Source organism: Pezoporus flaviventris, unplaced genomic scaffold (genome assembly GCF_033815535.1).
Source record: "Pezoporus flaviventris isolate CSIRO_AGI_PZ_B2104156 unplaced genomic scaffold, CSIRO_AGI_Pfla_v1 ptg000063l, whole genome shotgun sequence".
NCBI classification, from domain to species: domain Eukaryota; kingdom Metazoa; phylum Chordata; class Aves; order Psittaciformes; family Psittacidae; genus Pezoporus; species Pezoporus flaviventris.
In genome coordinates, this window is record NW_026892611.1 from 11,646,110 (window position 1) to 11,661,554 (window position 15,445).

Consider the following 15,445-nt stretch of genomic DNA (forward strand, 5'->3'; position numbering starts at 1 on the left):
AGGGTTACAATTACAAAGAAATGTCCCGCTAACCACCATGTGTCTGCCCGTGCAGGTGGCACAGTTCTCTGGAAGGAACATGGTAAAGGTTTCACCACCTCCATTTAAAAGCTTTCCTTCCCCTAGGGACGTTTTTCCTGTCTCTGATACCTTGGGCTTGCAATCCATGGTTGTCTCTGCTGCCAGACCTTCTTGCGGTTGCCATGCCTTCCCCCAACAGCTACTACACATACAGCAGGAGCTGGAATATAGGATCGCTAATGGGAAGACCTGTTCGTCATTCCTGATATCCCCTGAAATCGTGGAGTCACAGACCTGCTCGGTGAGCTTGGGAACATCAGAGGGGCCCAGGCCGAGGGTCTTCACTGCTGGCAGGATCTGGATGATGCTTTTTCCTGGGAGAGCGAGTTTGGAGGATCAGAGAGGAGGAAGAAAATACATGAGTAGTTTCTATATGTAATATAGAAGAAAAAGAGAATATATAGCAGAGGGACTGGTGCAAAACAAGGAACAAGACAGAAATGAATGGTAAAGCCCTGTTTCGCACACCAGCAGTGGTGTAGCAACGTGGTAATGTCATGTCCCACATGCACACACCAAAAACCCAAATCAGGCTTTTCCCATCTGCAGAGACTGTGAAAATCGTAAATATAGAAAGAGGTGAATCTCTCCCCGTATACATCCAAAGCAATGATTTGTATGTAATAAGTTTTCACAGTGGGAAGACCTCAAGTTCTGTCTAGATCACAGCAAAGTGAATGAAATGTCTGCAAGAAAACATATCCAAACTGCCCATGCTCTGATCTATGTGTGCCAAACTCAGCAGAGTCCCTCCTTCCAGAAACACACTTTGGGATGAGAGGAATTGTGCCCGGGACTCCCTGTTTGGCCAAGGTGTGTCATGCTCCTCTTGGGAAGCTGCAAACAGAATATACCGGGAAGCTGTCATCGTGCTCTTTTGCTCTTGCACCCAGTGACCCTTGTTCTCGCCAGCAGAGACAAGATGCTGCCTGCACTGACACCCACCTGAGGACCTGGGGAGTGTCTGAGGCATTTTCTAGCTTTGTTGCATTCCTTTACATGTGTGCTAGGAAATGGGATCCAGGAGTGCTGCCAGCAGAACCATGCAAGGGAGGCAAAACAGAAGTGCAGAGAAGAGCTTCACAAAAGAGCAGCGCATGCTCCCTGCAGGTACCTCTTATATTCAAAGCTGGGGCTGGTAGCTCAGCAGCTGCTCCTGCAGGAGAAGCTGAGCGCTGAAAATGCAGGTCTGTTGGAGCACAGCAAACTTCCAGGAAGCTCCAGGCTTGCTCTGTCCATGACAGTGTGCACACACTGGCCACATAGTTGGGCTTTCCCAAAGCTCACCAGCACGCTCAGAGCCACAGTGGACGTGGTGAGCTGTCCTGACCTGAGGACCAGACTGCAGAAGCCTTGGCCATGTATGCACACCTTCAGAAACAGCCCTGGCAAAACTTATGGGTGGGAAAAGTGGGAAGGTACAGGAAAAGCTGAATGTGGTTCTTTCTTCCGCAGTGAAGGTCCTGTCTGTTTAACAGCAATTTGGAAGAGGGCTTAGAGGTCAGCTAACCACAAACTCCCAGGGTGAGGTTATTACAAACACAAATGTATATCCAACTGCAAACAGTCTTTCCTCAAAAGCTCAAGGAGGTTGTGTAATCTCCTTCCTTGGAGTTACTCCAAACTGCAGCACACACCTTTGCTGTGAGCAGAATGTCTTTTTAGACAGAATTCAGAGAAAAAGGTCCAGCACATGGTGCCTGGATGACACCGTTACCAAACAACTCAAGGAGAGAGAATGAGAACTAGGAAACTTTTTAATCTTCCTCTCCCGTAATCACCTTCATAGGTTGTCTAACATCAAGGAGTACAGTAGCCCTGGGGATGGGCTGAGACCCAAAGCCTGGGAGCTAAACACCTACTCACACTAGGAATACATGTCAGTTCCACTGAGCAGCAGTCAAAGCTATAAACTCAGGATTTGTTGTTCAGATCAGGTTCTGCACTACATGGCTCCTAAATAAAGCATGGAAAAATCACAGCCTTCTGTTGCAGCAATAGCAGAGCAATCCTGTGACCTGATCATGCACCTGGATGCATTGCAAACCCTGTCTGGACTTAAAACCTGTGAACCCGGCACACCTTTCATCACAGTTTCAAGGCAAGCCATATTGCATCTCCCAGGACATCACTGACACAGCAGCTCCAAGCACTTACATCAGCCTAATAACAAACCCGTAAGCCAGTTGAAAAGTCCTATCAACAATCTATTTCTCATCTTGCAATGCCATTACACCTTTTTTGCACCTTGCAGAGCTCTGAGAGTGGTTCTGGCATGGTTTTTCTTTCTGGGACACAGTCTTTACAGAGAAATGACAAGATTTTCCTCACGTATTATGATCTGGTCTTCCAGTCTTGTGGCTGCGCTGGACCACTACAGGTCATAGAGACATGGAATGGTTTGGGTTGGAAGGGACCTTAAAGCTCATCCAGTTCCAAACCCTGCCACAGACAGGGACACCTTCCACTAGAGCAGCTTGCTCCAAGCCCCTGTGTCCAACCTGGCCTTGAACACTGCCAGGGATGGGGCAGCCACAGGCTCTTGGTCCTTGGAGAGAAGCCATAGAGGACTTCTGGCCCTAATTCCACTCCTGCAAACTTGTTGCTCAACTCCTTTATCAAGTTTGCCATTTGAGCAACAATACAAATGGGTCAGTTACTGAACAATTGTCGCGGTTTAAGCCCAGCCGGTAACTCAGGACCATGCAGCCGCTCGCTCACTCCCCCTTCTTCCCTCCCCTCTGCTCCCAGAGGGATGTGGAGGAGAATGGAAAGAATGTGACTCCCATGGGTTGAGATAAGAGCAGTCCGGTAACTAAGGTATAACACAAACTACTACTGCTACCACCAATAATAATAATAATGATAAGGAAATAACAAGGGAAGAGAATACAACCGCCCACCACCAGCCCAACCCGAGCAGCGATCTGGCCCTCCTGGCTGACTGCCCCCAGTTTACATACTGGACACAACGTGCTGTTGTATGGAATACTCCTTTGGCTGGTTTGGGGCAGGTGAGCATTAGTTAGCAACAACTAAAACCATCAGTGTGTTAGTTAGCATTGTTCTCAGGCTGAAGTAAAAAACACAGCACTGCAGCAGCTACTAGGGAGGAGAAAAATAACTGTTAGAGCTGAACCCAGGACAACACTCAACTCTGTGCAATGCCCCATGTTCTTCTGGCCATGTGCCTCCACATGTTGTCCCCAGCTCCAGCCAGGCTCGAGTTCATTGCTCAACTTCCTACCCATTTATCTATGGTTGTACAAAAACCACAAACAGGTTCGGGAGAGAATCATTTCAGCTAAGCATGGGCTAGAGATGTTTCTCAATGTTTAGTCATAAACTCATAGAACAGTTTGGGTTGGAAGGAACCTTAAAGATCATCATCAGAAGGGACCCAAAGGTCATCAGTCACAAGAATGCCTGATTTCCACTGTTTTTTCTTTGGAATCTCTGCTTCCACAGCCAACTTACCGAGGAGGAGGCTCTGATCTCTGCCATGCTGCGTGGTAAGTGCAGATAAATCAAACCAAATCCCTTCAGCTTGCTCAAACATCCAATCCTGGAGCTCATCCACAACCTTTTGCTGCTGTGTCATCAGCACAGCAGCTCCAAAGAAAGGGGTCAATACTCCCTGCAATGGTTACACAGGGACTTGTGAGCAGTGCCACTTGGCAAGCATGTGCAAGAAGCTCAGGAGAGCTGAACACAGCTTGTATTTCATTATAAGCTTCTACTGCAAGAGAATCAATTTCCCTGCACAACTTTGAGCAATATCCTTAGACTCTAGTTCTTAGAGTCTGCAGTGATTAAGCAATCAGACTGCATGCTTCATAACAAGGTAGGCCACATTTGACTGCAGGTATGATCTTAAAAAACCTGGCTGACAGTAAAGGTCATTTAATGTATTTAATGCAAACTGCTTTTGAGCTTGGCTGAAGCAGGAGCTCATCCAGAGAGGGTAGAAAGCACTGAATGAAATAAACTTACACTGCTGAGGTGCAAAAAAGACTTCAACTTCTTTAATGATTCCCCAAACAGCAAAGAAGTTCCTGAGTTGAATTTTGGGACTCATGGGCTTGTAAGCTTTATTTAAGCAGTCAACAGCCACAGGTGTTGGAGCAAGAGCAAAATGAAAAGTCAGGGTGAAGATATTGGATATTTAAGGATCCACAGACCCACTGTAGCCCTGATTGTGAGGAATAAATCTCCCAACAACTCAGAAGACATGTTCCAATTAGTTATGACTAAGCACTTTGGAAACCCCATGTCTTCCTTTCTCATAGAAGCTGGCCTTCGCTGTTGGCTGTGAAACCTTACCTGGCTTTGAAGCTGGTCCTGCTCCAAACTGGAGGCTGGATAAGAGATCTCGAAAGGTCCCCTTTAAGCACAGAAATATTTCTCTCACCTTAGGATCTCATTCAGGGTGCAGCCGAGTCCTGAGTGGCTCTTTGCCCCAAAGCAGTAAGGCCAGAGGAATCCATGGCTGGTTGCACCCACCAGCCCATGGGGCTTCTTAAAACCCAGAGGAGTTTTAATCCAAATCTCCAATACCATTTTTATCCTGTACAAAACAACGGTTAGAAAAACTTTCCCTCTGACTTTTCTGTCTCCATGTTTCTCAAGCAAAATTGTGCAGTTAAACCCATCAAGCTATTTGGAGATTTAACAGTAGAGGGACATCAAAGTTTCAGGGGGAACCCTCTATGCTTGTTATTTCAGGTATCTCCATTGCTTTGGATGAAAGAAGCTGATTGAAAGACTTTGCAACCTAAAATACTGTACCATTTGGACACCCCACACTAACAAAACCCATCATGTTACTCCTGTGAGACTGCAAGACATGGCAGCAGAGCCGGGACACATGATGTGGTGGCTGGTACCTGAATCATGGCACCAAGGACCTCTCATGCCTCCTGGTAGAGCTTCTCTCCATTCCAGTGGGGATTTAGACTCCCCGGCCCTGTGGCCAGGCAGCTGTGCTCCCCACAAAAAGCGTGTGCATGCACACTAACTCCAGCATCTCATGTGCTCACATAGAATGACATAGCAGTAACCCATCTGAGCAGACTTGGCTGCTTCCCATGGGAAGGAGGTGAATATCATACTGGGAAGCACAGAGAAAATTTTATGTTTCAGTGTCTGCATTGTGAAGAAGATGGGTAAGAAACACAGAGGTGGAGAAGGAAACCAGGGTCTAGGCCCTGAGGGTTGGAGAGCACCAGTGAAAAGCCAGATTTCTGCTGAGGCAACAGAGAGATTTCAAACAAGGGCTAGGAGCATTAACTTCAGAAGCTAAATACAGGCAGGTGCTCACCAGATTCTCATATCAGAAAGAGTCTCACAGCTCAGGAGATAAGTAATAATGGGCAACGCGAGATGACAGTAACAATCAAGGGCTCTGGGGAGAAGAAGTAAAAGCAAAATGAGTCACAACTTGAAGGAATAAATTACAAACAGCATCACAATGAAATATTAAATCTTTCAAACATCTAGGGCAGGAAACCCAAGCAAGCAGGTGGCGAGAGTATAAAAGAGGCACTCAGGGAAAAGTAAATATGTCATATTTACTCCCCAATCCTTTATTCAATAGAGGTATTTGCTCTTGCATTCAGCACAAAGTCCTTTTCATTCACTGTCAAAGGCTGTCTGTAAGAGACTGCGGAAGAAGAAACAAAAGAAGCACTGTGAGGTTTCCTCTAGCAGAATGCATCCACCCAGGGCTTCCAACAGAGCTCCATTTGGAAATCACTGAGCCCTGTTAGGTGACTGCACACGTAAAACTTCCCCAGTTCTCAGGGAGCGGAAAAGCCACAAATAACACTGAGTTTTCACAGGAGCTTCTGAGCCAGCATGAACTGTTCACTACAAATTTATTGCTGGCTGTGCACCTAGCTATGGAACAGCAGCAGCTCCAGCAGCCCCTGGCTGCAGAACCCTGGCAGCTGGGACCCCTCTCTGGGAAGCATCTGATGTGCTGCCTGTTCTGCTCCTCACTGGGCATCTGCCTTTGGCCACAGCCCCTGCATGGTCCTCACCACCGAGTGACCTGCACAGAACTTTGTTCCACCTGACATGGAGCAAAGGATGGGACAGACAGAGAGGTGTGAGGAGCTGAAGGAAACATAAAACACCAAGAGCTTATAAGGAGGGCACTGGAGGATGACACCAAGGAGGGCCTTCCTACCAGTCCCAGCCCCAAAGACCATGGGGGTGTTGTCGAGAGGAGCTTGGCCCAGATACGTAGAGTGATAAGGGAGTAGAAATCAGCTCCACAGCTGAAGAAATCTGTTGTGCCCTCAGGCTTTCACCAGCGGTGCCATAAGCAGCCCAGCATGTTGGCAGGGATCTGCATGTTAGGCAGATAACTCAGCTGTGCTCCATCCTGTCATAATTTTCTTCAAAAGTCTATTTCAGGTGTGATGGAACTGCCCTTATCCCAGAGCCCAGATCCCCCTCCTGAATGAAGATGCTGTGATTGAAAATGTAAGGAGCAGATAATTCTCTCCCTGCTTCTTACACAGACACCCGAAGACTAAAGCCTCCCCTAGGCAGGCAGAGTTGTCTGAACTCCTTCCTCTGCCTACAGTGCTCCCAGGAGATGCCCTGCCTGCCAGGGTCTTTGTAACAGGGGAGGGATGAGGGATGCTCCTATACCAGCACTTTCATAAAACTCTGTCTCTCACAGCTTCCCATGTCTCATTACAGTCATGCCCCTCCATTTGTCCAACCATGGGACATGCAGAAGGTGCTCTCTCTCAGCCTGTGTGCCCAGTTTTCTTCCTGTACACAATGCAGGACAGGGAGAGAGCCAGATCCTGCCCCAGTATGGGTTTGGGTCAGGAAGCCCTCTCTGGAGCAGCAGATTGTTTTTCTGGCTTGGAAAGCATTAAACCCAATAAAATTGTGATCAAATATTATTTATAATTACATTTAGGCCTGTGCAGAACTGGAATTATTTTTTAGCATTAGCAATCCTTTTTCCTTCCTCTCCCCTCCCTTTTTATCTCCACTATAAATTGCCCACAGCTACAGTCGTCCTAGTGGTTTGCTACAATATTTTCCCCTGAGAAGCAGCCACTAGTGTTTATCACCACTGTTCAGAGCCGCCTGGAGAACCCATCAGGTGGATGGGCAGCACAAGGGAACGCTGGCTTTGCATTTCCACCCTGATGATTTCCCCACGCACAGGGGATAAGTGGCCAAGTTCAATCAGCAAAGCCTTCATGGCTACAGCTGCTAGCACACCATGTCCCGATTCCCTTGAAAGTTTCCTACTCACTGCTTCCACCAGCAGCGTGGGTCTCAGCATGGTTTCAGAAGCAGCTGCTGCCTCCCAGACAGGTGGATGAGATGGTCTGAGCAGGTCTCTGGAGCAATGCTGGAGCACCGCTGCTCCTGGATGGAGAGGCTGGAGCAAGCACGGCCACCCTCTTCCTGCTCACCTTGTGCTGGAGTGATGCTGGAGCACCCCATGTTGTGTGTCTTGGCCTGGCAGTGCTTTGCTGTAATGCTGGGGATCCCCATGAGTCCATCTCTGTGTGGCAGGAGACCTCCCGGAACTGCTCTCAGCCTTGCCGGGAGGCCGGGACTGCCACCTCATGGAGGACACTGCTCCTTCGAGACACATGCGGAAACGTCCCTTCACATTGCTCTGTTCTCATTCTCTATTTGTGCCTTTCTCATGGCACCCTGCAAGATTCAGAGCAACCCGCCTGTGACTCTGACTAGCTGAAATCTGGAAGAAAAACTATTTACCTTGGGGCTGAGCTGTTGTGAGTTACATCCTCTGCGTTTGCTCATTCCCCACTCAAGCAAAATAATACTACCTAGCAAAGCCTTACAAGCTTTGACCCATTGGTACCTTAACCACTATAGTGCAGAAACAACCAGGGAACTGCACAAAGCACTTTCATTAATTGATGAATGTCCAAATATTTTTTTTAAGATGGAAAGACAGCACAGAAAAATAACTCAGCTTTTCCTCATTGCAGTGGCATGGGAGGCATTTGAGTCATGGCCCATCATAATCCCGTTTCATTCCCTACTCCCAAACCCACAAAGCCCTGGTGACCAAGCCCCACATCCTCCATGTGCAGAGCGAGCATCAACTACTCAATATCCAAGTGGAGACTGGTGTCAAATGGTGTGCATCAGGAGTCAGCGTTGGGACCAGCAGTGTTGAACAACTGTGTCGGTGACACGGGCGGTGAGATCCATCACCCTCAGCAAGTTTGCCAATGACACCAAGCTGTGCAGTGTGGTCGACACGCTGTAGTGAAGGGATGGGATCAGGAGGGAGCTGGACAGGCTGGAAAGGTGAGACCGTGGAGTTCAACAAGGCCAAATGCAAGGTACTGCATCTGGGCTGGGGCAATCCCAAGCACAAACACAAGCTGGTGGAGACTGGATGGAGCAGCCCTGAGAAGGACTTGGGATATCGGGTGATGAGAAGCTCCCCATGACCTGCCAGTGTGTGCTGGGCTGCACCCCCAGAGCGTGAGCAGCAGCTCAGAGACGGGATCCTGCCCCTCTGCTGCACTCTGGGGAGCACCCCCCTGCAGTCCTGATCCAGCTCTGGGGCAAGAGCGCCAGAGGGACATGGAGCTGTTGGAGCGAGTCCAGGGAGATGTTGTGAGGGCTGGAGCAGCTCTGCTCTGGAGACAGGGAGTCCCAGGTAGCTGGGAAAATTCCTACAGTGCATCCACCCGCAGGTGAGGCTCCCAGAACCAGCTGCAATGGGGCTTCCCAGCTGAAGTGTGGGCCTGGATGATGAAGATTAGGTGGTAATTGGTGATGCATTTCTCTGTTCTCTCTATGCAGTAATGATTTGATACATTGCTAAGTTTCCTCTGTGATATATATATATATATACCTGATCCAGTTTATTGTGCTTGTTTAGTATATATAGATATATACAAACCTGACTAGCTTTAGTGTACTTGTTTAATAACCTGTGTGTGTGATACACCTGGCGTGCAATTGTTTTCTCGATCGTTGCCTGTTCACAAAACCAAGTTGGCACATTCAGTCAAAATGGATATGAAACAAAATGGCATTTTTTAAGGTAAAGAAAAATGTTGCCCAGTCCTGGCAGCAGAACTTTGCAAAGCAGGGACAAGCAGACAGCAGGGGTGGGGGGTGCTGGGCCACTCTGTCCATACTCAGCACCCCCAGGCTTTGAAGAACCTCAGCCAGGTCACACTGGGGGAGGCTGCGCCGCACTGGTGTCACTGAGAAGCAAAATACCTGCGCAGCTCCCACCTTCCCGCAACTCCCAGCACAAATACAGGCTGGGCAGAAACCTTTCCTTCCCAGAGAAAGCAGCTCTCCCCACAAACACAGGAAAGTGAAGTGCTGTGGAGCGTCAAGGTGCAAGTGACCGGTATGATTTTCCCCTCTATGACCCTCAACACCAAATAAGCATAATGGAATCTTTTGGGTTTTTAAAGAAAATGTATTTTTGTGAAAATAGACTTTATTATCATAAAATTTGATATTAAATAAAAACATACCATATCACCAACACTCTGGACACTGTGCTGGCATCATTCACGTACCTCAGGGAACTGTCTTTAACACAAGTACCCCACCAAAACATGCAAAGAAAGAAACACTGAAAAGGATAGAAACCATGTAGTACAAAACTTTCCGTGGCTTAAAAAGGGATGTGTCTGAACTCAAGGAACACATCATCTCATACGAAAATAGCTGCAAACTCTCCATCCCCAGCTCTGCTTTCCAAATGCTCCAACTTGGGAGCAGCCCATTCAAACAGCCAAAGAAAACTGTGAAAGAGGCAGACACCAACCAAATAAATAAATAAATAAATAAATAAATAAGAGAAATAATCAAGAACTAAATAAGGCGGAGTCCACAGCCAGTGTCTGTGCTCAAAGTGAACCACAGGAGCAGCTTCCAGCAGCCCACCCCACAGGCAGAAGCATGGACCCCTTCAGGGTATCGCTCCTCCCTGCATGGGAATCCTGTTGCCAAACAGGATTGAGGCAGTGTGGGATGCTCCTAGGCACAGCTGCATATTTACAGGTTGATAGAACAAAGAACTCACTCCTCAGCCCAGAGACAGCAAAGGGGATTCAAGGGAACAGAGAAGTGCAAATTTTCTTTGCAGGAAGTGGAGGAGTTAACACAACCTCCTTTGGACCAGAGAAATACCAGGGTGTGGAGGACAAGGGATCTCTTCCTCAGGGACCGGGGCTTTGCTAGAAAAAGCCATTCAGCAAACTCACAGCCGGAATATAAGTTTTAAATGAAAATATTTACAGGGAAGTGGTGCACTGAGGGCTGTCAGGGGCAGGACACACTGCTGTGGAAGTAGCTGTGTCCTAGAGCTCAGGCCTCACACACCCCAGTGCCATGATGCTATGATCAGAGCCATTGCCCACACTGGGTGGGCACCCATATCTGCACTCTCAGCAGAGACCACAGCTCACAAACCCACTGGAGAGTTCTCTCTCTTCAACATACACTTTTCCCCTATGACTCTAGTCAGCTTATTGCAGAGGGCTTCTCCTGAATTGGCAGTTTCTGTGGGGACTGCACAGGCAATTTTTACAGAACAACAAATCCCTTATTAATTTTTCTTACTGGACCCAAGTTTTCTGAAGAGCTCTTTTCCTCTGAGGAAGAAGCCTCTCTTCTTTTTACTCTGACCAGTTACATCACTGTATTTGAGAACGGCCAGCGATGCCTGCTCTGGACACTGCTCACCTATGCCAAGGCAGGAGGGTGGTAGAGTAGGAGGAGTTGGTGAGGAATCGCTCTGCTCAAGAGACCCATCTGGATTTAACTGAGTGAGGAAAAACAGAAAACAAGAGAAAAAAGCACAAATTAGATCTGATGAAGGACATCACAGCAACAGACAACTCAGCCAGAGAACCCTGCCTTCTCCCCACCAGCTGCCCCTCACCCTGCCCAGCTCAGCTCCTCTATGCAGCTGCAGATCCAGTTATGAAGTTTCCAATGGATTTGAACTTTCTTGTACCCACGACCCAGACACTGCCTGAGCTCAGACATTCTGAAATGCATTAACTTTGGGCCAAGAACAGGACAGCACAAAAGCCCCACTGAGGACATGGTGAAAGATGCTGCTTCACAGCTGAAGATGCTGTGAAAGAAGCATCTCCCAGGAGTATGGATTAATGGATCCTGATACATCCATATATGGCTCCCTGGGTCAGGGGTCCTGGTGGACTCCCAGCACACTCTGGGGCTTAAGTCAGGGCATTAAAAACAACCTATTAAGGGCTTAAAAACAACCTTCAGAAGTTCAAGGAGACTTGCTAAGCTGAGAGGCTTCTGCAGCAGTGGCCATGAAGAAAAATTCAGCGTCCTGCAGGGCATTCATCAGGTCTAGTCACAGGAGAGGCAGAAGCAGTCTGATGCTCTGCAGTGGCATCAATAACAGAGAAGTTGCTCATGATGAAGCCGGACATAGAGAAGTCTTGGATCAAGTGGCATGCAGTAAATAACATGTTCCTAAGTCACCTAAGCATTTGGGAATGTTAAGTGGACTCCGCAGTCCCAAATGACAAGCTGTATGCTGCTCCTTTTGGAAAGGGCTTTTAAAAATCAGAAAGTGCCCTGGTCCTGGGCTCAGCTTCCTCTTTGCAAAATACAAATGGCAGGTCAGTTCCAGCACCTAGGTGTCTGGACAGGGATCATTTCTGATCTGGCAGGACAAACTTTCCCAAGAAGCTGCAGAGTTCAGCAGGGAAGAGGGTCTGGGTTTCTGAGGCCTTGGAGACCATTTGTGCCCCTGCCTTCTCTTCCACACAGCTTCCAAAACAGAATCTTCCAAGCTCCCAGCTGTACATCCTATCCACAACACAACATGAAAGTGGCTGGAGCTGTTCCAAGGAAAAGCTTTCCCATAAACCATCCTGCCCTCATCATTAATCTGCTTGGTTCGTCCCAAGTCAGGGAGAGCACCAACAGGGAAGGTGTTAGTGACAGTGCAGCAGGATGCTCTACCTGGGGTGGAAGCATTCCTGAGAGCACAAACATTATCGCTGCACAGGCAGTGAGGGAGAATCCCAGCAGCTGCTTGCAGTGCACTGACTGGAGTGATGTACAGACAGAATGTGACTGCCAGAGCCACAGCGCAATTATATGTTGCCTGCTGTGGGCTGGTTTATTTAAAGTTTCCTGGGGCAAAAGCAGCACTGCTCCATCTTGTGTGACAAAGAGCACAAGAAGAGGCTGTGACCTCTCCTCCCCTTGCAGGCTGCATCATGCTGCTGTAATCCAGATGCTTCACTCTGCTCCAGGAAGAAAGCACTTCTGATACAAGATGAGCAGAAACCTCTTCTCAGGAGTCAGACTCAGTACATGCAACACCTATGGAGTCAGTTCTGAGCAGCCAGGAGCACAAGGCTTCTAGAGAGCTCCAGAAAGATGAGAGACAACTACAGTCTTGCAGCAATCAGTTTAAACTGTCCCAAGTAACAGTGCCATCAGACTCTTACCTGACACAGTGTCTCTGGCTACAGGGACAGAGATGGAACTCCTCTCTCCCTCTCTTATCTACAGGAAATAATACAGTGGCTGATTGTTCCTGAACTCACAGGTTATCTAGAAATCCTGTTCCACACACTTTCAAAGGCACTTCTGTGACTCTCCAGATATGCAGCACTGCCAAGGACATGTTGCCAACAGCTCGATGGCACCGCTCGCTCTTGGGCAAGCTGTGTTCTGCAGGTCAACTGCTCCAACTAATGCTGAGGCACCAGCTGTGATCATTGGTAGCTCCTGTCTGCACACACAGGCAAGCTGCAATGCTTTCTGTTTACTGCCCAGGTGTTAGTCAGGTTTGAGAAGTCTATGAATAAATCTGGATTAATCTAGAGGAACCATTTTCAGCCAGTAATGTAAGGCTTATGGAGGCAAAAAGTAAGACAGATGAGGGCTAACTTGGTAGCCAGCTGGGTTAGATGTGTGCAAAAGTAGAGAGTGATACATGAAAGACTGCACACAAAATGAGAGGCTGGTACCCAGCCCAGCTCACAAATGTCACCATTAAACACTGGAATAAGGATGCTGCAGTACCAATGTCACTAGCAAATATCAAACAGCTAAAGTGAAGTAACTGGCAGTCTCCTGGCTTTGTGGCTGGAAGTGCTGTTGATTCCCAGCTGTGGCATACGATGCCCAGGCAGATTTCCACACAGAGGTCTCACATGCAAGCATGTGCAGATTTTCTCAGAGGTCTCTATATGGCAGAAAAGCAACAGCACTATTTCACAGATTCATCTATTAAGAGACAAATGTTACTAAAATTTGGGTTTCTTTAAGAGAAACATGAAGGAAAAACTGCTCAATCAAGACAGAGTAAAAGCTGTTAGTGTGGATAACCAGAGGAGTCATGTTCATTTTCAGGGGGCACTTTTCCATGCTGTCCAGGTATTGCTCCATTGCACAATTTCAGGAAAACAGTGTTTGACACTAAGGAAACCACAGATCTGCTCCCACTGCCCCCCAAAACCAGGGGTCTCACCCCACAGCCCCAAAACTGTTGCTTTAAGTGTTGTCAGACAGAACAATCATCCACATAAGGTTTTAGGGACTCAATGTTACTACTTCCTTAAGTTGATGGTGTGCAGGGGGTTTTCAGGACTACACTAAGGAAGGAATACAATCAGGAAGAAAATACCCTACACGTGCAAAATATGGGGTGTGCTCAGCCTAAGCAGGATCTTGCAAAGGCTAAACAAAGCTTTGGCTGTTGATGTGCTGGGACAGTGGTAGAAGGCCCAGGCTGAATTATAAAGCATGTCATTTCTAAACCTGAATACCCAGCACAGTCCCATCATGTCCCCAAAACCACCAGATAATTGTTCCAAACAACTGCACTTCATGTACTGAACAGATCATGATTTGTCTTTACTATAGGACCAATCAGGCAGGTAAAGGTCTGCCAGTAGAGGTTTTGAAGGTGGACTTGCTAGCAGAGCCCCAGTCTAGCCTGTCAAACTACAAGCAAGAAAAGGAGTAAACTACAGGTGCATGACAGTTTAATATGCTAGGCTGAGTGGGAGATTGAAGAGATCTTCTCACATACACTTACATGGTTGCTCTCTGTCTATGTATCATTCATATCTATCACTGGACTCTTCTCTTCCTCATTCTCTGAAGAAAAGAACCATCACGGGTGCGTAACACAGGCAGAAATAAATACATGAAATCAATTAGAATCAAACACTTTCTGTAGGTGCTTTACAATCAGTCCTTGACAGCAACTGTGTATTACTGATGCAAAAATACTCCTTCAACAGCTGCAGCATTAAAGCAACTGCTCTCAGTTGGTGAGCATGAGTGTTTTAGGGCCCTAGCTGGTGACCATAACTTCTTGGATACTCCTCTTTGTGCTGTATTTTTCTTATTGCTTAAGAATCTAATCCCCAAATGTTGTCAGTTTGAAAGTTAGACTGCTTCACTTTTTCAGTTGCCAGCAAGATTTACTCAGAAATAATCCAAAATTATCTACCTTCCCCAGTGCAATTTGGAAAGTCAATTGCCCTTATTCTCAGGCCTTCAACAGAGCAGCAGGAAGAAGGGAAGTGTGAAGAACAGACATGCTGAAACCTCAAATCCAAGAAGTTACAAGCAATTGAAAAATCACTCCTGATCATGCTGGAGAAGCTTCTGTTAAGAGTGGGACTAGCTTTAACACATATCCAAAGCTCTGCCGCGATACCATGGAGCATATACATGCTGGGTCTCAAGCTGGATATGCTGGGTCTCAAGCTGGGCCTGGGACACTGATGTAGTCTGCTTCACCATGCTGTCTTTCAGAAGGTTCAAACAAGACTTGTCCAGAGGCTGCCATGCATCCTTTGCCCTTTTGAATACCCCCCACTCCCTCCACCCCAAACCACAGCAGCAAAGGTGCTTCCGTTTGCATTGGATGCACCAACAACACAGTTTCCCAAGCAAGTTCCTTAACTCTATGGAGTGAGGATGTCACCAGGGTTTGAAAAGCCCCAGGTATGGCTCTGTGAGAGAGTTCGGTACAGCTCAGAGATGGCCCTCAGAATATGCGTGCTTTGCAGGAGGAGGTTTTCCTTCTGCCTTAGCCAGGAGGTGTTCTGCCCAGAGGCAGGAATGCTGCAATTGCTGGGCCAGTGTCAAATCCTCAGTGAGGTCAGGTTCTGTCTCTCCTCAGTAATCACTAAGCAGATTCATAAATGTAGTTAAGTAACACAAGTTTGGTTATGAGCAGGGTAAATGTACTGTTTTTAAAAGGGGACAAGCAAGGTATTCCTATCTGGAAGCTGTTCAGATGGATCTGGATTGCGCAGAACAAGCAGGACAGCACATAGTTAAAGAGGGTTAAGCCAGA

At 47.5% G+C, this 15,445-nt stretch overlaps 2 protein-coding genes across 12 annotated transcripts in view; both read right to left on the reverse strand.

Moving 5' to 3' along the window:
* LOC133278139 (C-C motif chemokine 4 homolog) overlaps nucleotides 1-15,445 on the reverse strand; it is a 60,343-nt gene that overhangs the window by 43,546 nt on the left and 1,352 nt on the right. The window lies entirely within an intron of this gene.
* TSPOAP1 (TSPO associated protein 1) overlaps nucleotides 9,521-15,445 on the reverse strand; it is a 66,199-nt gene continuing 60,274 nt past the window's right edge. For 10 of the 11 annotated variants that reach the window (XM_061470603.1, XM_061470609.1, XM_061470604.1 and 7 more), the window contains one exon: nucleotides 9,521-10,894. In XM_061470603.1, the coding sequence (XP_061326587.1) occupies nucleotides 10,679-10,894 (216 nt within the window). In that variant the 3' untranslated portion in view covers nucleotides 9,521-10,678. Of the gene's footprint in view, nucleotides 10,895-14,166; nucleotides 14,233-15,445 lie in introns of all 11 variants that reach the window. The other variant, XM_061470607.1, reaches the window with a different exon arrangement.